General features: G+C 29.0%; 3 protein-coding genes across 3 annotated transcripts; 1 reads left to right on the top strand and 2 right to left on the bottom strand.

Moving 5' to 3' along the window:
• The first annotated feature begins 2826 nt into the window (after window positions 1-2826).
• Window positions 2827-3864, top strand: LOC105792318 (uncharacterized). Its single transcript, XM_012620834.2, has one exon. It carries the CDS (start codon window positions 3139-3141, stop codon window positions 3592-3594), a length of 456 nt encoding a protein of 151 aa, XP_012476288.1. The 5' UTR covers window positions 2827-3138; the 3' UTR covers window positions 3595-3864.
• A 3299-nt stretch (window positions 3865-7163) lies between these two features.
• LOC105792317 (CRIB domain-containing protein RIC7) lies at window positions 7164-10059 on the bottom strand. The gene is made up of 3 exons (XM_052634889.1): window positions 9958-10059; window positions 8704-8811; window positions 7164-8094 (listed from the first exon to the last, which is right to left on the bottom strand). The coding sequence occupies exons 1-3, from the start codon at window positions 10042-10044 to the stop codon at window positions 7429-7431; spliced, it is 861 nt and encodes a 286-aa protein (XP_052490849.1). The 5' UTR covers window positions 10045-10059; the 3' UTR covers window positions 7164-7428.
• Window positions 10060-14652: 4593 nt separating this feature from the next.
• Window positions 14653-20867, bottom strand: LOC105792315 (casein kinase 1-like protein 9). Its single transcript, XM_012620831.2, has 14 exons — window positions 19734-20867; window positions 19607-19647; window positions 18989-19058; window positions 18695-18843; window positions 18503-18598; window positions 17838-17908; window positions 17665-17726; window positions 17521-17584; window positions 17292-17376; window positions 16400-16526; window positions 16232-16305; window positions 16081-16144; window positions 15782-15891; window positions 14653-15209 (listed from the first exon to the last, which is right to left on the bottom strand). The coding sequence occupies exons 1-14, from the start codon at window positions 19807-19809 to the stop codon at window positions 14949-14951; spliced, it is 1350 nt and encodes a 449-aa protein (XP_012476285.1). The 5' UTR covers window positions 19810-20867; the 3' UTR covers window positions 14653-14948.
• Between the last annotated feature and the right edge of the window lie 1944 nt (window positions 20868-22811).

Raw genomic sequence — 22811 nt, 5'->3', positions numbered from 1 at the left:
TGTTATGAACCGTGTTATATATAATTCTAAGCATTATATATATATATATATATGACAATTTTCTATTTTAAAATTGCAATAAAAATATATCATTTTATACATAACTGAATAATTAATTTAATAATAAATTTAACTGAATAACTTGAAACTCAAATTTTATTTACCTCAACTTTGTTATTAACCAACACCGATGGGCAAAAGATACAAGTTAAATTGTCAACACCATTATAATTTTTGGTTAAATTTGAGTTCGTTAGAATGTCGATTTTTGTTATATGTCTACTAAGTATTATTTTATTTCAAAATGTCATACCAACAAATTTAATAGAAGAGTTTAACTAGCGACTTTAACAATTAGACTTTAATTTTAAAATTTAAAAAGTCCAAGGGACTAAAATCCTAAAAGTAAAAGTAAGGAGACTAAATTACAAATGAATAAATAGTATAGGGACTTGGAGCATATTTTAACCATGAATATTTTATACAGTCAATCATTTCTATAACAGCTCTCCGCTATAACAACATTTCGCTATAATAGCCAAGTTTCTATTTTATGTTTTATTTTAACATTCCATAATAACTTTTCACTTATAACAATAACATCCATAGTTACGAATCACATTCTTTATTAAATTAGTTCTTTATAACAACATATGATCTAAATTTTAAGTAATTTTATAGTTATTTCATATAAGCAAAGCTCGTTAATTATCATTTGTCGAATGAAAATGATCTTAATTAAAATATTATTTCAATAAAATAATTAAATTTCATGTGAATAAATATATCAATAATATTTTATTAACGAAAACAATCTTCAATGAGTGAAATTAAATATATCAATTTAAGAAACTATTATGTTCCTAATTAAATATTCTACTATAAATTGAACATCATAAACTTATAAATTGATTGCTTGAATTTAGTAACTCATTGTAAAATAATTATTTTAATTTCATAACTCATATTGATTAATTGAATTTATTAGATTTATGAACTTTATAAAAACAAATTTGGTGAATTTCAAAGGTCTAATCTATAAATAATTCTTTTAAAAAGCAATCAATGTAAATTAATCATGTTTTTTTTCAAGAAAAAAAAAACAATACAATAGGAAATTATATTAAACTATCATGAGCTAGAAAAAAAAGCCATTAGCCCTGTCGACATGTAAAAGTGTTTCGAGTTTTGCAAGAATGTCTTCAAAAACTTGCATTTCAGTAGACAAATGAGAAGCCATCTTGACAATGCAGTCAGCCACTTGATTTCTCTCCTTTGAGATGTGTTTGATATTCCATTGATCTGTAGACGCTAGCAGCTAATAAATCCTTCTTATCAAAGTCGAAGTGGGCTTCACCAATTGCCTGTCTTGGAAAATGTTGGTAATCTTTAGATTATTTGTATAAATCAATGCCTTGTTAAAACCCTTTCTTTTGAGAAGAACCACTCCATCGAGAACACCCTAAAGTTTTTCATCGAAAATTGAATAATATCCTAAATAATGATTAAATCCAAAAAAGAATGTAAAATAAAATATGCATAAAAACAATAATGCATGCCTCTATTATACGCCTTTTAATTTTATTGATTAGATTCCCACTTTATTTATTATTTGAACATAATTCTCACTTTCTTTATTTAATGAAAATTTACGATATAAATTCTATTGTAAACTCATAACGATTATCTCTATCTAACAACACACGCTTATAAGTGTATAATGATCACCTCTCTATAATAGGTAAAATTTGAGCAGACAAATATAACTGTTATAGAAAGGGTTGACTATATTTTTGCACTATTATTAATATTAATAATTAATTCTTAGTGATGGAAAGGTATACTACACATAGTTATGTAGAAAAAATTAAAGTTGTCTCTTTTGAGTCCTTTTATTGAAAGTTTAAACTTTCAATATAAAATAATTATATATAGCTTGCTATCAAATGAATTAATTAAATTTTTATGAAATTAAGTTTAAAAATATAAGGAACAAATATATTTAGTATTTTTTAATTTAATAAGATTTTAGAAGTGTTTATGGGTGAGTTCCGAAATAATTCGTAATTTTTATTCCATTGCTTACTTTAAAATAATATCAAAAATTATTTTTAAAATAATTTATTACTTAAAATTTAAAGTTTTATTAAATTTTTTAAAAATAATATTAATTATATTAATAATTCATTAAATATAATAATGGATATCCAACCAACTAAATAAGGGAAAAAGAAAAGAAAAGAAAGCCACGTGTTGCACTTTAAGCTAACCATTCTATAGTAAAGCAATTTATTCTGTTTTTATATATGTTATAGATTTGAATATTTTTTTGTTTATAAGAAAATTATTATTTTCAATAACCAAAAGAATCATAAATATTAGCACATGAAATAGAGGATGCCAAATGAAAATTAAAGTTAATAACAATAATTTTCTTTTTTTAAAAAGTTTTTTTGGTTATTGAAAATAATAAACAAGAATTCTTTCCTCTTCCCATCTTGTCCTCATTTTCCTTTTCCATGAGGTTAAATTATAAAAAAATCACTTAATTTATTTCATTCTAAATATTTTCTTCCTCTTCATTCAAATAATTAGTTTAATTAAATATACTAAATTTCCAAAATAAATAATTTCTAATATTAAAAAAAAAAGTAGAACGAGATAGACCACGATTGAGGATAACTTTGTAATTTAGTTAAACGATGGCAATCTTGTAGTTTTTTTGATCTCAAGGGCCAAATTTCAAACCCTTCCCTATAAATACATACGTGATGCAGCCTATTCTTTTCTATCCACCCTTTTTGATTTCTCTCTTTAAAGAAAATACTCTCTCATTCGCTCTCTCGCTCTCTCTTTTTTTTTTTTTTTCTTGTTTCCTTTTCATTTGAAAAGCCAGATTCCGGCCACTGTTAAATTTTTTTTATTTAACTTTTTTTTTTGTTTTTTTACTTTTTTTAAACTTTTTTACTCTTCGCCATTTTTTCCGCCTGTTATTACCCTAATAACTCTTTTTTTTAAAAATAAAAAATAAAATAAGGGGTTATTTTTTTAATTTTTTAATATTTATAATTTTATTCCGTCTTTTAGTTATAGTAGTTTTTCTTTTCTGACGTGGCATGTACCATAAAAGGCGGAATCATGAATACCAAAACGATGCGTTTACCGCCCCGTCGGGTTTCCATGCCCAACAACAAACGAAAAGAGAGAGACGATTTTGACATCAAACGGTTAAACCCTCCACCACTCACAAAGTTACCCAAGCCGGCTGTTTCCTTAGCCGGCTCCGAAAAAGCCGCTTCCCAGCCGGGTCTCTCCAACCAGCTCCTGGCTGGATACCTGGCCCACGAGTTCCTCACTCACGGGACGCTGTTCGGCCAAACGTGGGACCTGGCTCGACCGCAACAAACTTCGGCCGAATCCAGAAAGCGAATCGGAGAAGACTCGGCTCCGAACCAGAGATCCGACGCCGAGCCGAAGCCAAGGGAGGAGAAGCGTCAAAGGTACGTCGAAGTGGCGAGTTTGCTGAAGACAGATGGGGCCCACATACCGGGCATCGCCAACCCGACCCAACTCGCCCGTTTCTTACAGATGTGAACTGTTTCCTTACACGTGGAGACACCTCATTGGCCACAGTTTTCTTTTAATTTTTCGCTGTATTTTATTTTATTTTCTCCATATTTCAACTGAAGTTGTCTCTGTGGAGTACGTAGCCATAGCTCAATAGTTTAGTTGGTTTTTTTTGTTTTTGCTTTTTAAATTTGAATGTATGCATGAGAGATGCATGCATTCATGCATGTACATCTGATGTTGTTAGTGTATGATCTGAATGAATAATGCGCAATGAATTTCCGAATTTTTTTTTTCCATTTTCGATTACGTTAAAAAGTTAAATTCTCATGCATGCACATTTTGTTTCCTTTTATTTAAAAAAAAAAGGGGTGGTTTTTAATGCCTTTCCCTGTAGGCACATAAATGTAAATAAGAATTGTTGAGCGATTCCACTCGTTCGATAGAAGTCTTTCGTTGGGTAATCGGATAAACCCCCAACAATGGTAAGTATTATCTCCGGATCGTGTCGGGTTTTGTCTAGTAAGGGGAGGGAGGTGAGTGTTTTCGCCTTTGGGGTTTGAACTCGTGAACTATGACCTTTAAGTCACCACATAGTCGTAAGATCTTTGTCCACTGAAACACCAGTTGAGTGGTAAAAGAACTTGGGGAAGTGCCTTGTGGCAATGGGTTGTATGTGGATGCACACCCACCCATCATTTGGGAAGGTTAAGGTCTCTGCCTGTCCCCTCAACCACCCAACAATTTCGATCTTGATGGTGTTTGAATCCCTTACCTATGACATATAATTTCTCCACTGAATCACCGATCGAGTGGCCAAAAACTTATTATATCAGTGAACTATTTTATTAAAGAAGACAATCGAATGGGCCCATAATGAAATTGAGGATCTTTGAGTCAACCTGGTTTCAGTTTTATTTATTTATTTATTTATTTTGGAATGTAAACAACAGAAGGCTAACAGTTTTTAATTTTGTAAAAAATATTATTTTAAAGGTGTTGATATTGGAATTAATGGGATTGACTTTGTAAGGATGTATAAGTAGGTATGATAAACGTTGTTTTCATAGCTTATTAAATAAGTTTGATTTCTTTGACAATTTTTTTTCCATACCGAATCACATTGTTGACAAATTAGTTACTTACATTGGCCAAAAAGCCCTTCTCAAAATGTAATTAAAAATCATGTTCACTGTTAAAATAATTTGACCAATTAATTAAATGATGACATGTGAGTTTCATCTAATATCTTTTCATAAAATTTATTAAAATTATAAAAATTTAAAAATATTATAAATTTTAAAAATTTTAAATTAAAAAAACTTATTTAAAAAAAAGTATTAGAATTCTTAAAAACAATAAAAATTTGTAAAAAAAAATCTTAAAATTGATATAAACTTACAAAAATTATAAACAAATCATAAAAACTTGAATCGGATCAGTTAGCCCGAAATTGATAAGGGTATCGATCTGGAAAAAGTCATTAGACCAATTGATTTGAAAAACGGGCGATGGAACCGATTTCTCAGATCAACTATCCAGTTCTCAGGTCAATCAATCTAATAGCTTTCTTTGGACCAATAGCCTTGCCAATTCCAATTTAGTCGACCCAACCAAATGATCCAGTCCAATTCAAGTTTTTATGATTTTTTTATAATTTTTATAAGTTTATATCATTTTTTATACTTTTAATAATTTTTATAGAATTTTAATATGTTTTTATAAAACTTTAAATATATTTTATTAATTTTTTAAATTCTTTTAGAATTTATTAAAATTTATTTTTATAATATTTTTTATAAGTTTACATTAATTTTCATATGTTTTAATATTTTTAATATTCGATAATTTTATGATTTTTATAATATTTTATGACTTTTTAATCATTTTTATGAGCAAAATATTAGATTAAACCAGAAGCTACCACATGTCACCATCTGATTGGTCCATCAATTTATTTTAATGGTCAACGTGGTCAATGACAAAAATCGTTAACGGTGAGACTTAATTGATTATTTTAATTAACAGTAAGGACTTAATTGGGTGAGAATTTAATATAGGGCCTTAATTGGTCTTTTTTACGCCTATTATTTATTAGTGAGACCTTAAATGATTTTATATATTTTCTATAACTTTTTACACGTTTAATATTTTGATAAATTCAACGGTCATATGTCATTTCTCAATCATATATGTCATATTTGACATAAATTAAAATTTCTAACGATTTATTTTATGTAAAAAAACTTTCAAATGTCAAATATATATTAATATAGACAAGATTTTAGATCGATATGATTGAGATATTAAATTAATTCAAAATTTTACATGCATGATAAGTACAAATATTTTGACAAATCTAATAGTTGGGCTGTTAAAATATTAAATATATAAAATTTACAAAAGGCGTAAAACCATTTAAGTTTTACACTCTCGTAAATGGATCGTTCTATTATTTATTTGTACATTTGTACACATCGAAATAAGGGCCGTTTCATTTTCATTTTCTTGAAAAATGGAAAACAACAAAGAAAAAGTCGATGGATAGTATTAGTATTTAAGTGAATTTTAATTTCTAATTAACGATTTAAGAACTTTTAGGATATAGGAAGTTTACTGCTGTTCAAATTTGAGATTTAATCTTTACATTTTAAATTAACATAATTTTATTTTATTTTATTTTATAATATCATTTATCAATTCGTTTTAATAGTTAGCATTATTGATCAAAATTTCAACACACACAACATCTATCTCAACATGATAAATTAGAAATGGTGTTTTTTTCTTCTTTCTAAATTCATGCATCATTTAACCGAAATAATTAATAAAATTAATAATATTATAAAAAGTAAAATATTAAATTATACCATGCTATCCATTTTTGAAATTAGACGTCCATGTTCTTAAGAGCGTTACTTTTTTAGAAGTCAATTCTGTTTCGAATGTTGATACTTTTTTTATTCATGACGTTGATGTTTTTACTGCCCTTATTTCCTAAACTCCATTTTTTTCCTTTGATCCAATGTTCCGAATTTTGGTGATTCCTTTCTTTTGACTTTAAAAATTTGTTAAAATTTCCATGCCAAAGATTAACTTGCATCTATTTTCTCGTTTACACTCGGGATTTTTTTTCAAAATTTGATGATGTGACCGATGTTCTTGAAACATGGTTAGATTGGTCGGTCGGATCAATTGGACCGAGATTGATCCGATTGAATCAGAAATCACTGGAAAATATGTAAAAACAAACTAGGACAAAAACTTTACAATTTTAATTAATTATTTTTTTATAGTTGGTTTAATAGTTGAACTGATTGAATTGGGAATATCGAATCGGTTCAACTATTAGCTTAATTATTAGAATACTATATGTGACGCTTAAAAATTATACCACGTTATCATTTGAAATTTTTAATTTTTGAGTGATGATTATCAAACTATTTTTATTTGTCAAGAATCAAAATAAATTTAAATGTGAATAAAAAATTACAGTTAATTCCGAGCCAAAACTTATATTTTATGTATAAAAAGAAAAACAATAGGCCAAACGCAATTAAAGCTAAAGGAAATCACCTCAAGAAGTAAATGACAGATATTTCCAATTTTTATAAAGCTCATTGTTTTCTTCCTCTAACTCGGCTGAGTAGACTCAGTGGCTCACCCTATAACAATGTTATGGAATTCAGATTGCAGAACTGAGTTTTAATTTCCAAGTTTCAAACAAGTTGTTCCGATGGATTCTTTTATCATACAAGGTTTTCCCAAGGTGGGAAAGAAGAAAAAGAATCCAATATATAAAAAAAAAAAAGGTGTAATCTCCTCTTGGTTTCCGCTAAAGCAAACAATATATATATATATTTAAGTTTCTCTTGTACCTTCTTCCCCATCTTCAAAACCCGAACCATATCTAGATTCGGACCCAAACTCCGACCCGGAATCCAAATCCTGGGTCTGGTTCCGCTTGGTTGTTCCACTAACGGCGCCGTCTTTCGTCTTTTTCCGACGACTGCTTTTCTTCGGCAGGTCTTCCGAGTTCGACTCAGTGGTTTCACTCGGATCTTTGGGTGCTTTTTTAGGCTTGCTAACAGTATCGGAAGAAGAGTTCTTCGATGGCTTCTTCGAATGTTTAGGTTTATCTCGTTTCTCCTTTGTACCTTCCACCCTGGATTTCACGTTCGTTGATGAACTGCGTTTTGATGATTTGGGTTGTTCGGGCATATCTGAAAATGAAGAACTTTGGGTACTTTGTGAATTTTTATCTCGTTTTTCCTTTAATGGAGGATCTGTTCCGTTTGCAGATGAAGTGCGCCTAGATGATTTGGGTTGCTCTGGTTTATCTGTTGTTGATGATGAGGTTTGGATTTGTGAGATATTGTCACGTTTTTCTTTTAATGAAGAATCTCCGGTGCCGTTTACATTTGTAGATGAACTTCGCTTTGATGATTTACCCACTTCTGGTTTATCTGTCAAAAAACAAAAACAATAGTGGGTTAATTCAACGAACATCCTTAAATTATTGCCATTCTAAGTGAATCCAAAGGATCAATCACGTCCTTTCCTTGATCTAATTGTCAATTTAGGACTGAATTTCAATTACAAGCACGAGTACCTTCTTGGGTCTAGGTGTAGAGGCTTGGGTCTTTTGATTAAACGGTAGAATTGCAATTTTAGTCCTTTTCAATATTAACACTTCAATTTAATTGTTGTTAACTTCTTTGTTAAAGGGAAAAACTACATTTTTGGTCCATATTGGATGTTAAATTTTCAATCTAAGCCATTTTAATGCAGAACTTTTAGATTTGGCCCCTCCCAAACTTTTTAATCTTTTTGGTTCTCCATCATACAATTCTTGGCTTCGACTTTACTTGGATTTGACATGTTAAAACAACTATTAATAAAAATTTAGGAAGGTTATTTTTTTAAAGTGTCAAATCTAAGTTGTTCTATGCATTAAGTATACATGCATTTACGGTCTGATTTCACGTTTTAAATATGCTATGCATCAAATTTAGCTACCATTTAACATTTAATCTAATGTTTAGATCGATGAAAGGACTTGAGAACTTAATTGAAACATTTTGAAGTTTTTTTATCAACTAAAATTTTGGATTATAGTTTGAGGACGTCTGATACAATTAACCCAGAACCAATATATGGTATACCTTGTGAGACAGGTTTGGCAACTTCTCCTCCATTAGCTAAATTAGGTGCTCCTGGTGCTGCTGATTTAAGCTCATTCATCTGCATCTTATATGAATCATGTTTGCACTTTCACAATTTCCTTTTTTGTTATAATCATAATAAAAGAAACTTTCGAGTAAACTACACTACTCTCTCAAATATTAGCGAGTTTCCTTTTTGGTTATCCAATTATTAAAAAGTCACTTTACTATAAGTAAATTTCTTTTTTGGTCATCAAATTATGAAAAGTTACAAAATGATCACTCAACTATTCAATTTTGCCTTTTTTGGTCATTAGCTTACTAACAGTGGCAGCTCTTAAAATCGGCATAATACCAACTTTAACCCTCAATATTTATAAACTATATCAATTTAATCTTGATTCTAAAAAAATCAACCCTCAACATTTGTACATTGTGTAATTTGGTATTTTTCTTTTTGCAACTTTACTGTTCTTTATGAATTTGAGGGTTAATTTAAAAGAATGAGAAAATATGAAACTTATTATCTTGGATTTTTGGGTGCTTCTATTTTTTTTGGGTACATTTGCAATCAAATTTAGTAGATAAAATTGCTTCTTCTTTTTTTAGCTTTTTAGGTGAAATGGTCGTAAAGAAAGGCAAAACTACAAAAAGGCTGAATTACACAATGTATAAATGTTAAGGGTTAAAGTTATTATTATGACAATTTTAAAAGTTGCCACCGTTTGCGAGCTAGTAACCAAAAAAGACAAAATTGAATAGTTGGGTGACCATTTTGTAACGATTCGTAGTTGAGTGATCAAAAAAGAAATTCACTAATAGTTACATGATAATTTTTAACTTTTCATAATTGGGTGACAAAAAAAAATACTAATAGTTAGATGAGTATTAATGTAATTTACTCTATAAAAGTTATATCAATAATCATACAATGCTTTATTAGTAAAGTGGCCCCTAAACCATACCCGAATTTTCAAATTAATTGTTAAACTTTTTTTAGTCAAAGTGGGTAATTTACTTTGGATGCAATATTAACCAATAAAAATACGACATGTGGAACATTTTATTGAATATAACACACTTTGGGTACGATGAGACTAAAGTTATAGTTTAAGTATCGCTTCTGACTAGAGACAAAAATTTTAAGGACCAATCCACAAATTAAGATATAATTTAGGGTTCAATTTATAATAAAGTCATAGTAGTGGTAGTTATATAGTATTACCCAGCTGGGTGCATTAGAATTTACAGATGGGCCATCAGCTCCTATATGAGCTACATGCTTTACATCTGTTGGCAAACCAATCTGCATTTCAGGCTGTTGATCTTCATCATCTGCAACATTAAATTTTGCCCATTTTTTTTTTGTTATTATTAAGCAAATAAAAAAACAACTCAGTAATATTTTTAGTTACTCTTATAAAATAATTATTTAATTATTCAAAAATATTTTTAGTCACCAATCATTAAATTAATAATAAAAATTAATTTGGTAGCTTTTAAAATTGATATAATAACAACTTTAGTCCTTAACATTTATACATTAAATCAATTTAAATTTATTCTAACAAATTTAGCCCTCAATATTTACATAATTTTTCTTTGTGATATTGAGAGTTAATTTTAAAAGAATAAGAAAAGATAAAAACTATTATCTTGGATTTTTTTTATGTTTTCATTTTTGGGATATTTTCGATCAATTTTAATTGATAATTTTTTTAACTTTTATGTGAAAGGATATAAAAAAATAAAACTACAAAAAGACCAAATTACATAATGGGTGAATGTTGAGGGTTAAATTATTTTAAAATAAAGATTAAATTGACATAATATCTGAATTTTAAGGGTTAAAGTTGCTACATAATCTTAAAAACTTTGAATAGTGAAATAACCATTTTGTAATATTTGATATAGTTAGGTGACTATTAATATAATTTATCTAAATGGATTAAAGAATAAGAAGTGTGACGAGCAAAAGGAATAGCATACCAAATATTTGAGAAATGTATCTAAGGCCTTTTAACAGGCCCTTCATCTTGTTGTTTGCTGCCATTTTGGCTTTAATGTCTAAAACTAAAGCACCTACCTTTAAATCTGAAACCCCAAAAAAGAAAAGAAAAAAAAACCAAACTTTCTTAGCATCCAAACATTTATTTTCTCTGAGAACTGAACTTTTTTCCCAGCTAGTTTTTTTTTTTTTTGGGGGGGGGGGGATGATGAAATCTCTCACCTTCAAAGAGAACAAATTTTTGTTTGAATATTGTAGAAATTGCATTAATTAACTCATGCATGCAACATATGGAAAAAAAAGAAAAGGACAATATTTTTTGTAAAGTTTAACTATTCATTTTTCAATAAGAAAAACAAAATAATTTCTAAATTCAAAGAAAGAAAAAAAAACTGTTAAAATTTATAAAAAAATAACAAAAAAATTAAAAATAAAAAAAAGGGACAAATTGGACTGTTTTTGACAAATGTTTCTGTGAGTAGGGGTGTGGTGAGAAGAAAAAGGTAAAGAATTAGGAAAGAAAATTTTGTTGTTAAGCAAAACTTGCGTTAATTCAGTGGTATTTCATGGTTTCATAGTTTAAAAAAGACTAGTCAATCTTAAACCAAAAGGAAATCGAAATTTTTGGTAATGGTTTTTTTTTATTTTCTTTAAAAAATACTAAATTTAGGAAGTTTTTTTTTTAAAAATTGTTTTATTTTAGTTTGATAATTTAGATTATTCAGGTTTTCTTTACATAAATAAAATATGTATAAAATCTAAGAGTGGGTATAAATACTATGAAAATTTTTGTATTAAAAGTCGGATTACATTTTATTTCATTTATTCAAAAATAGCAAATTAGTTCATTTATGTTACTACAAAGAACAAACTGGTAATTTCAGTTAAAAATTTCATCCATCTGTATTCTTAAAAGCTAACTTAGCTGACAAAATAATCAAACAATAACATGTGATGTTCTACGTATACCTTATACTGATATACAAGAACCCTTTTAACAGTATGAATAGATGAAATTTTTAACAAAATGATCAATTTACTCTTTAATCTAACGTACAATGAATAGTTTGCTCATTTTTTAAGTAAATGAGGCAAAATACAATCTAACTCACAATCCTTTTACCCTAAGAGTTTTATTTAGCAATTGTGACAATTATTGGGTTAGCATACCATCTATGTTTTTTTTTTCTAAAATCAATTCTAGATTTTAAATTGAATCATAAATTTTAAATTTTTTATTTGAGTCCTTAAAATATTAGCCTTTATGTTTAGACATCATTTCAAACATGAAGTACTAGTTTGAACTTAAAATGGAGTATGTTTAAAGCATGTGAATCAAATTACAAACATTTATGTACCTTCAGATCGATAATTGAATCTAATTTGTAAAAAAAAAAAACAGAGTATCATATTAGAGTTCTTTTTGTTTATATTAGATCTACATTATTCATATATTATCTTTACTATAATAAAATACTTAAGTGAGTTAGTGTCATCAATCAACTGAGTCTTAATTTAGTTGAAAAATTATTAAAAAACCATTATTTTTAGGGTAAAGTACATCCAAAGTTACTAAACTATTAGTAAGTTTACGTTTTGATTACTCAACTTCAAAAAGTTATAAAATGATTATTGTACTATTCGAAAGTTTTTATTTAAGTTACTGAGTTGTTACGTTTTTTTTAATCCGTCTAGTGAGCTCCAAGCTGCGATTCGACAATTGGTACGGTGGATCAGTACCCATTGACAAGTAGAAGAACATACTTTAGATCCAAGTCGGTCTAACGGTCAGTGTCAGAGATTGGAGAAAAAAGTTGTTTGGATTTTGGTTTGTAGATATGTAACGTTCAAAGCTGTTTGGATTTTAGTTTGCAAACCTATGATGTTTAAAGTTGTTTCACGGAAAAAAAACTAAATTATAGAAGAGAAAAAAAAAAAGAACGGAAAGCTTTATGTTTGTGTAGGTAGTGCAAAAGCCATATAACAACAATTTTATCAGCCCATTGACTTAAATGAAATTTTCGAATAGTTTGATGATTATTTTGTAACCTTTTGAAGTTGAGTGATCGAAACGTAAATTTATTAATAGTTTAGTAATTTTGGGTGTACTTACCCTTATTTTTATAAAGTAAATTATATTATTACGAGTGTGCTTTTATTAGTAAATTATATTATTACGAGTGTGCTTTTATTTTTAGTTTTTATATTTTTATAAATTAATAAAGCTTTATCCTGATGATATTTGAACCAAGAACACTATACATAATCAAACTTTTAATTTTATAGTTGCAACTAAAGCATCATTTAAATTTTATATGATTTTTAATAAATATATTTATTAAATTTTTATGATGCATTTTGGATGATTTAATTATAAAATCACTAACATCAAATTAGATCCGTCCATGAATGGAGGAGAAATTATTTTATGGACCCTTCCCACCACATCATCTATGATTATTTTTCAATTATTTAATGACATTTCAGTATTTGACACATAAATTTAGTATCTTTTTTTTATCTTGAACTCTGAATCTCAAACCTCGAATCTTAAATCTTAAACCCCAAATCCGAACCCCAAACTCGAACATTGCAAGTGCATAACCAATATAAGCTAGAATCGAATTCGATACAAATAACTGGACACACCCTCAGCCGGAGTCGGGTCTTAGGAACATCGGCAATGCATTCCGGTCTAATGGGATAAAATGCATGCAACTCTTCTGTTCCGGCAGTCGTAGCGAACATATCAGTTATTGCAGTCCAACCAACCATCTAAAATCAATTGTCCCAAAAATCATTTATTGCCTCTTAAACACACAATCAAATTGAATTACATTCAAACAAGATGAATACACAGAAAAAAAACTATGAACATTTGAACATGTAATCAATTAAAAAACATAATTTCAAGAAAATTTAACATTTGAATGTCAGATAAGTTTCATTCATTGCCTTAAAAACCCAGAAACCTCTTTGAACATATCATTAGATTATCAATGGTGGATAATATTTCCTCAAAAATCAAATGCAAGGAAAAGCACTTACTTGGTAGAGTGATGAATTTCAAATAAAGGGGGCAATTTTGTGCTGACATTCGTCCATAGAAGCTTATTCTTCTTTCAGACTAAGATGGAAATAGAACAAGGTAATGTAAGAACGATGCGGAGGAAATACTGGTAATTTAGACAAGAAAAAAAAAAAAAACAATACATGTGTTTCAAGTCTTCTTTTTTTCCTCCCCAAATATTTGTCTTCTAGTTTTATTATTTCTCAAAATATTACTGTTTGATTTTTATGGCTTAATATATCTTTTGGAACACGAGTCTATCACTATTTTTAGTATGATATTTATGGTTTTTAGCTCAATTTTGCACTTATATTTGATAAAAGATATTTTGATATTTAAAAGATAATAGTATTAACTTTTTTAATGTTTAATTCGGGTTTTATGATCGTTTTAATAAATTAATTGCTAATATTATTAGGTTTGTATTTATCATGATTTTGTAAATAAAATAAATTTAATGTTAATTCTGAATTTGTTTAATTTTATGATTAATTAGTCAAATACAGTCCAATAAATTTGATATAATTCAATTTTATGGTTAATTTGATGAAAACTAATTACTAATATTATTAACTAATTATAACTTTCATAGAATCAAATCTAAAACCGAATTAGAAATTAAAATGTTAACAATTTTGATCAAATCAAATTTAAAAGTGTAATAATTGAATTGACACAAAACCAATACAAACTGAACTAAAAATCAATTAAATCAGAATTTTTAATATTTTTAATAAATTATTCAATCAAATCTATTATAAACCTAGGATATCATCTATAAGAAAAATGAAGTGAATATACTTTCCACGAGTACATCAAACTAATAATTCAAATTTTCAGGATAAAAGGGAAAAACACAAGAATAATATTTTCTTATTGCAACCATCCAAGTTGCATATGACAAATAAAATTACAGAAATACATGAATTTTGTTTCATGATGTCTAGAACATGTTACAATGGTCATAAATAAACTCTTAAAACAGGGGGGAAAATCTTGGAAAAATGATTGGTAACAAGGGAAAACCACATGAACTGTTGAGGGTAGTGATTATGGAGCTATATATATATATATATGTCCCATATACACAGTTGTGAATGAAAGTTCTGAGAAAACATCAGTCTAATACTTGAGCCAATCATTTCTTAATATTGAGGAGCTCAAAACTTCTAAGTGGATGATCATCATGGCTTCCTCTAGCGGCGGTGCGGCCTGTTTTGGCCTCGATGGCAAGTTGGATTCTTTCTGCTGGGTTATGGATACGACTGCCGGTTGATAGCCGTCGAGTTTTTGGAATGTCATTGGCTTCACCGGCTGAACTAGCCCTGCTTGCTATTACAGCTCTTCTTGAAGTGCTGCCGTATCGAGAGGCACTATGTCTTTTATCTGAATCATGATGCTGAAATCGCAAACCGATATCAGAATGCCAAAAATGAGCCCTCAAAGAATGCAATATATGAATAGAACAAGTAAAAACCAAATGAAACCAAATGAGTGACCCTTAAATCACAATAAATTTGACATCTACAAGAATCATATATAAAAAACCTTACGCCAGGTACATGTTCACCGCTATCATCTCTTCAAGTACTAATAGTTTCATGTTATTGTTTAATGACTGCATGGCTCGAGATGTCCTACGTGACTAAACCGTTATAAACGGGTTTCTCTAATCTTTATCATCTAAAGGAGCTATCTCAACTTGTAAGGCAATATCCCCATTCCCAACTCTAATCCTTCCTAGGTTTATCGCATGTCGCTTTTAATATTCAAAGCTGAACTAAACTTATCTTTTGCATATGTTGCTTTTCATTATCCAACATTCCATAACATATAGCAAAGTAAATATATTGCGATAACACAAAACTCCTATCATGTTTCTCCTTTGCAGTTGGTAAATAAATGAAAGATTTCCGTACGCAAAATGTAGGCTAGATAAATGAAAATTCATTAACAGGAATTCAAGCTCACCACATGCTTTGACAAATTGACATCCTCAACAGCCTTCTGTCTCGTTGTCGAAATGTGTCTTCTGGGAACCCCTTCGACTCCACCAAATCTGTCCCGAAAATCTTTTCCGCCTATATGTTATCAATCAGGTTAAATGACCCACAAGGGTAAACAGGAGATTAGTATATAATATCATAACTAATAAAAGCATGAATGGTGATCTTTTATGCTCCCTTAGTTGTTTTGGATAAACACAATGAACATTTTGAAAACCAAATAGTCAAGTAGGCATTGATTATACTCCTAACGAGAAAGCATACCTGAGAATTTTTCTGGTTTTTCAACAGCTGGTCCGGCAGCTAAACCTGCTTTTCCACCGGAAGGCTGAGAAACAGATGGAAAAGATTGATTTATAATAATATTCCAACAAGACGGTAACCGAAAACTAAAAGCTTATATATAAGTACTTACCCGCCCTTTGGAGCCGCCGGTAATCTGTGGGTACTTCAATAAAGTCCAGTCAAAGATATAGTCAAATTGAAAACCTGCAGCAATACCAATTTCAGACCCGAAAAAGGGAGGAAAAAAAAAAGACAAAAGAAAGTTACTTTACATTATTAAGGCACGAGTATAACTAACCTTCTCTTACAAACAAGTCTCGGAAAATCCTCTTCAAATATGAATAATCTGGCTTATCTTCAAACCGTAAAGATCGGCAGTAGTGAAAATATGACACAAACTCAGACGGAAATGACTTACAAAGCACCTGTTAGACATGCACACACGGATATTACTGAACAAGGAAACAGTAATAATACCATAACATGGATTAACAATGAACCTTGAATCCAATGCTGACTGTAACTTAGTCTCAATAGATGAATTTGCTTTGTCAAACTTATTATATAGCACTTTCCGTTTGTTAGTAAAACTGAATTACACTTCACGCTAACAACAATCGAATTATTAAATCATCCCCTTTTTTTATATTAAAGTTGGTAAAATTTGCCATCACAGAATTCTATGCTTAGTAAATAAAAGTACCATGGAAGTCCTTGTATTAAGAGTTGGATTGCATTTTACCCCCTCTAATAAAAAAATAGACAAATTAGTTACTGCACGTTAGATCAAAGAGCAAACTAGTCATTTTGTTAAAACTTTCATCCACTCTTACTGTTAAAAACTGGTCCATCTACATCAGCATAAGCACGCCACGTGTAACTGTCTGGTTATTCCACCAGCCACACCAGGTTTTAACGATAGAAATTGATGAAATTTTTAATGAAAAGGACCAGTTTACTTTTCGATTTAACGTGTAAAGACTAATTTGCCCATTTTTTTAGTAAATGGGGCAAAATACAATCTAACTCCTAGTACAGGAGCTTCCATGGTACTTTTACGGTATATAGTATTTATTAGACATGCCATAAAATGGACAGGAAGCACTAGAAATCCATATATCAGTGATATAAGTAAGTCAACTAAATTTCTTTACGGAAATCAATGTCTAAGTATAGCATAAGTTACATACCTCTATAGGAGTCGATACCTTCTTTTCAGTAATCCTATCATATTTTTGCTTTTTTGTACCCGTTTTTAACCCCTGCCAAGGAAGGCTGTAGCAAAGGAAGTGTGCAAATTGAATCAAAATCAACGGGAAGAAAACTAACTTCGAAGATTCATAAAGAGTAACAATCAAACATCATTTGGAAATGTATAAAACATTGAATGAAACGAGCATGTGGAACTATATACTCAACCTTCCTCTCAGGAAATACAAGAGCACATAACCAATGGATTCCACATCATCTCTCCGGCTTTGTTCTGCCAATTAAGTAAAAGAATGTATGTTAATAAAAGTAACAAAACTAGTTGGAAATGTGTCATTTCATAACGTCACTCACCAATTCCAAGGTGAGTGTTTACACTTGCATAGCGAGCTGTGCCTGTTAGGTTCTTGTTTTCTCTGCAGCAAAGAATTTGGTAAGTTGATGCATGTATTATGATGAGATTTATACTATCTTGAGATCTTCAAATCTGAAATTCTACATTAAGAAATCGAAAGAAAAATAATTACCTGTATGGGATATGTTTATGAGTTTGAAGATCCCTATACTTCTTAGCAAGACCATAGTCGATGATATATACCTGTGACGGCAATTCTTTATTTAAAAAAAATGATACCGGTACGTATATACCATATACTGTTTGAGTGTATCAAAGTGCACTTTCAAGATAAAAGTACCTTGGAGACCCCTGTACCAGAAGTCATATTGCATTTTGGCTCCTCTACTCAAAAAATGGGTAAATTAATCATTATACATTAGATCAAAAAACAAACTGGTCCTTCTGTTAAAAATTTCATCCATTTTTAGTGTTGAAAATTGATTCTTGTACATCAACATGAGGCACACATTGCACACCACATGTCACTATCTGATTATTCTATCAACCAGACCAATTTTTAACAATATAAGGGGACACAACTTTTAACAGAAATGATCAATTTACTCTTTGATTTAACGTACAGAGACTAATTTGCCCATTCTTTGAGTAGAAAAGGCAAAAACTAATCTGACTCCTATAGGGGCCTTCATGGTACTTTTACCGCACTTCCAAGCAATAGAATAATATTCTTATCGTAACAAAAAAATAGAAGGTGATTGTGCTGGCATTCTAACAACTATGGACATTTTATATTTGCCAACATAACATACAAGAAAAAAACACAATAACTAGTACCTGATTGGCCTTGCGCCCTAGGCCCATCAAGAAGTTATCAGGCTTTATATCACGGTGAAGAAAACCTCTCGAATGCATATATTCTACTCTACTAATCTGGAATAACAAAATAAAGGTTGGAAAGGGAGGAAGTTAAATACAAAAAGGAAACCTGGAAAACCTTTTTTTACCACAGAAAAGCCATATACTTACTAATTGATCAGCAAGCATCAACACCGTTTTTAATGAGAGCTTCCTGTTGCAGTAGTTAAACAAATCTTCCAAGCTAGGTCCAAGAAGGTCAATTACCATGACATTGTAATTCGCCTCAAGTCCAAACCATCTAAGGCGGGGAATACCAGCTATATCAAGGAGAACTCACACCAAGTTATTTAAAAATAATAATATGCTTTTAAAAAATTGTATCAGAAAACAAAATGAAAGCAGAGGCATATTCGAGATGGACAGAGAAATGAGAGCGAGGCAGAGACGGAGACGGAGACTTACTTCCTCCTTGAAGAAGCATATACAATTTTGACTCATAATGAAGCTGTGGATGCTTGGTTTTCACAGGTTCCTGAAATTAGGAATAGATTATAAAAATATAAAACTATATAATGCTACATTTGGTTGGAGTAATATTTTTTATGCATGTTTCAGTATAAAGTTAACAATAAACTAATTCAATCGGTAATATTTAGCCACTCCTATGACTTAATTTTCAGCAAAAAGAAGGGAAAATTTTCACTTATTTTGAAGAGATCTTATTTTTACAAGAGTTTTACTCATCTTTCTAATTTCAAGTTTAAATTTATACTAACTATTCTTTATTTTTTATGTCTAACTATTGTAATACATATGTCATAAATAAGCTTTTTCCTCATATTATTACACTAATAACCAAACAAAGACATAAAAAGTATTAAGTCAAGGTTATTGCTTTCAACATTAGAAAATATGGAATGTTCTAGTCAGTTGATATCTAGTAGACTAGCCATTGATATAATGACAAAAGACTTGCGCTGTTATCAAGCAATCAGTTGAAACCTTATATCGTAGATTCAAACCTTAAACAAATCCCCTCCCTTATAAAAAAAAACACTTCCTCAAGAAAAGATTACATACCAGTTTGACAGCAACATCTTCTCCAGTTTGCACATTAACCCCTTCAAAAAAAAATATTCAGAAAAGGACATATTTTACATAAAATGAAATAGGAAGCCATTAAAGATTTTTTGGATTAGTACCATACCTAAATAGAGTTCTCCAAAAGAGCCACTGCCAATCTTTCTTGCAAGCTTAAACTTACCACCAATCAAATGATCCATTCTGAGTAGTAATAATAATAACAAACTACTGTCTTCAATAATACCCAATACCACAAAGGGGCTTAATTTAAGCTACTCTTCACTGGGAATAGAGTCAAATTCAGTATTTATAGCCCAGGCCCTCAAAATTCAATGGATTTACCAAATTGAAACCTCCTAGCCTCCAATAGATCAATTATTTAAAAGGGGAAAAAAGCGTGGAGCTAAAAATCAAAGGAAAAAAAATAGAGATTTCAATCTAAACCCAAGAAAGGTAAAATTATATTTTTTCAGAAAGGCCCTAGCTTCCTCTACTGCATAAATTGATAGCAAAATCCCCAAAATTTGAAACCGAAACCCTAGTTTTGTTGAAAAATAAATAAAGCTAAAAATCAAAGGAAAAATTGGAGATTTTCAATCTAAGCCGATGGAAGGGATATCTATTATTTTAAGTATTAGAAAGGCTCCAATTTCCTTCCACTATATAAAATTGATAGCAAATCCCCAAATTTTGAAACGGATATTAAAAAAAAAAAACCTGGAGATTTCAATCTAAGCCCATGAAGAAAAATGGTAAAAGCATTTTTTTTTATAATTATTAGAAATGCTCCACCTTCCTTAACTACATAATTCGATAGCAAAATCCCCAAAAATTTAAAGCGCAAACCCTAGTTTCTAAGGGGAAAAAACAAAGCTAAAAAAAGCAAAGGAAAAAATTGGAGATTTCAACCTAAGCCCAAACATGTAAAAACATAATATTATAAGAATTAGAGAAAAAGGCTCCAATTTCCTTAACTACATAATTTGATAGAAAAATCCCCAAAATTTGGGGAAGGAAACCCTAGTTTTGGGAGAGAAAAAAAAACCCAGCTACAGTGACCTGCGAAGAAGAGGAGGAACCAACTGGCAAACCCCAAACGTCCGATTGTAATCAAATGACAAAATAAATGGTTGAAAAAAAAGCCAGAATTTGGCGAAAAACAAAAATCAAATGAAATAAGAAATTCGTTTTTTTTCTGTGATAAAAAAAAAACCAATATTTATTATAAACCAATTGTAGTTTTCAGTTGTTTGTTAACAAGGAAATGACAAGGAAAATAAAGAGAAAATTGAGGAAGAAGAAGGGAAAATTAAGGAAAATTAAAATATTTTTATTTATTTTATTAATAAAAGGATAAATATTTAAGAAGGTCCCTTGTATTATGCATTTTGATAAATTTTATCTCTCTAATATAATTTGATTTTTTTTCCAAAATGTGTATTTTCAATATTTAACTTTAAATTTTTTATTAATTTTGTAAATTAATTTGGCTTGACTTTTTTTATAAATATAGCATATACACCTTATCATTTTTAATACAATTGGATAAATATTATATTTTTCTTTTGAAAATATGCAAAAATTATCCAAATGTGTAAAAATCAAGATATATATATCATGTCATTGTATATTCAAAAATAATAATATTTTTCATAAAGTAAGTAATTAGAAACCATCAAATTATAGTAAAGAGACTAAATTAATAAAATGTATAATATAGGAATCTTTTGTAAAATTTAACCAAAAAGAACATGAAGTGTTAAGCGGTATTTTGAAGCAAGCATGATAATTAACCTGCAATCCCAACCCCTTGACTTGGATAATGATTTTTATATATTGAATCGAGTAATAATAAAAGTATTTTTTTTAAATTTAGATTTAATTATAAAATATATAAAATTAATTAAATATATTTTATTATTTTATTATTTTTTAAAAGTAAAATGAGATTTTTGGATGGACCAAGCCCTGGCGAATCTAGAAAAATATTTTTTTGGCTGAAATTAAATTGTAATTTTTATTATAGTAAAAATGTAATTTTTAAAAGATTAAATCAAATTTTTATCATTTTTAGGGGATTAAAGTTTAATTTTATCTTTAGTAATTTAAATTTTTAAAAATTTTAAAGGGCCAATTTTAAGGGGGGCCGGGACCCTGCCAGCCCCTTTAGATTTGCCCCTAGACCAAGCCAGCCTAAAAACAAGCCTTGGCATAAATAATTAGTATGATAAAAACAAATTCTACAAAAGTAACAAAATTTAAAATTAAATCATCATATGTATTATGCTAGTCTAAAAAAATAGTTGATAATACAATTACTAATGAAAACAACAAGAAAATAAACATCATATGCAATTATATCTAATTGTTCTAGTGCATATTTGTTATGTTAGTCTCTCTTTAATATTTAATATATGCTCTTTATTATCATCTCTTGTTTCTTAACTGAGTTCATCGTCATCTTAATTTGAATCTACATTATTAAGACTATCAAAGTATTTTTCTTCCATGTTTTCTATGAAATATAGATCATCTTAATTCCATCTATGATTGAAATTATGAAATAAGTAACATTACGATCCAACATTGTTTTTTATGCTATACTAAAGTGATATTGTTAATACGGAAAATATTTTTTTAGAACAATAAATGTCTTCTCAACCACATTTCTAAGTATTAAAGGTCTCAAATTAAAAGTTTTGCAATCTATCTACGTTGCTTGTGTCTAGCACATTCTATCAAATGATATCGTACCCCACGATATGGCACAAGAAAACCTTTTATATTTATATTTGGGTTCCACTCTAAATAGTTTGTAGCTTTAATTATAAAAGCTCATATAAACTAATTTAGAGAAAAACTTATGTTAGATTATATCATTTTTTATAATACGTAAATTTTATACTATATAACCTTTATAAAAAAAGTTTTATAAATTGTTCAAACTTTCATGACACTTTGATAAATAATATAATTTTTGCCATAATTTTAGAAATTTATTTTTATAAATAATTTATGATAAAAACTATAACATTTTTTTATGAATAAGCATATTATTTTATAATATATAACATGGACACATAAATAAATAATGTCCATATTTAGCCATAACTTTTATAAAAATATATTATAACACTTTTATAAGATATAAATTATTTTTTATAATAAACTTTTGACCATAACTTTTGAACTTTTTAAGATT

Source organism: Gossypium raimondii, chromosome 8, assembly GCF_025698545.1.
Source record: "Gossypium raimondii isolate GPD5lz chromosome 8, ASM2569854v1, whole genome shotgun sequence".
Classification (NCBI taxonomy): domain Eukaryota; kingdom Viridiplantae; phylum Streptophyta; class Magnoliopsida; order Malvales; family Malvaceae; genus Gossypium; species Gossypium raimondii.
This window is presented reverse-complemented; position numbering and strand designations above follow the sequence as displayed.

Excerpts from the sequence above, each read along its gene's own strand:
- LOC105792315 (XM_012620831.2), bottom strand. The coding sequence starts at position 19,809 with ATGGATCATTTGATTGGTGGTAAGTTTAAGCTTGCAAGAAAGATTGGC. Across the intron at positions 19,648-19,733 it reads TTTTGGAGAACTCTATTTAG|GGGTTAATGTGCAAACTGGA; the intron begins GTATGGTACTAA and ends TTTTTTTTGAAG. Across the intron at positions 18,844-18,988 it reads TATGCTTCTTCAAGGAGGAA|CTGGTATTCCCCGCCTTAGA; the intron begins GTAAGTCTCCGT and ends TCCTTGATATAG.
- LOC105792317 (XM_052634889.1), bottom strand. The coding sequence starts at position 10,044 with ATGCAGATTGGTTTGCCAACAGATGTAAAGCATGTAGCTCATATAGGA. Across the intron at positions 8,812-9,957 it reads ATTCTAATGCACCCAGCTGG|ATGAATGAGCTTAAATCAGC; the intron begins GTAATACTATAT and ends TATAAGATGCAG. Across the intron at positions 8,095-8,703 it reads ATATTGGTTCTGGGTTAATT|AATGGCAATAATTTAAGGAT; the intron begins GTATCAGACGTC and ends GGATTCACTTAG.
- LOC105792318 (XM_012620834.2), top strand. The coding sequence starts at position 3,139 with ATGAATACCAAAACGATGCGTTTACCGCCCCGTCGGGTTTCCATGCCC.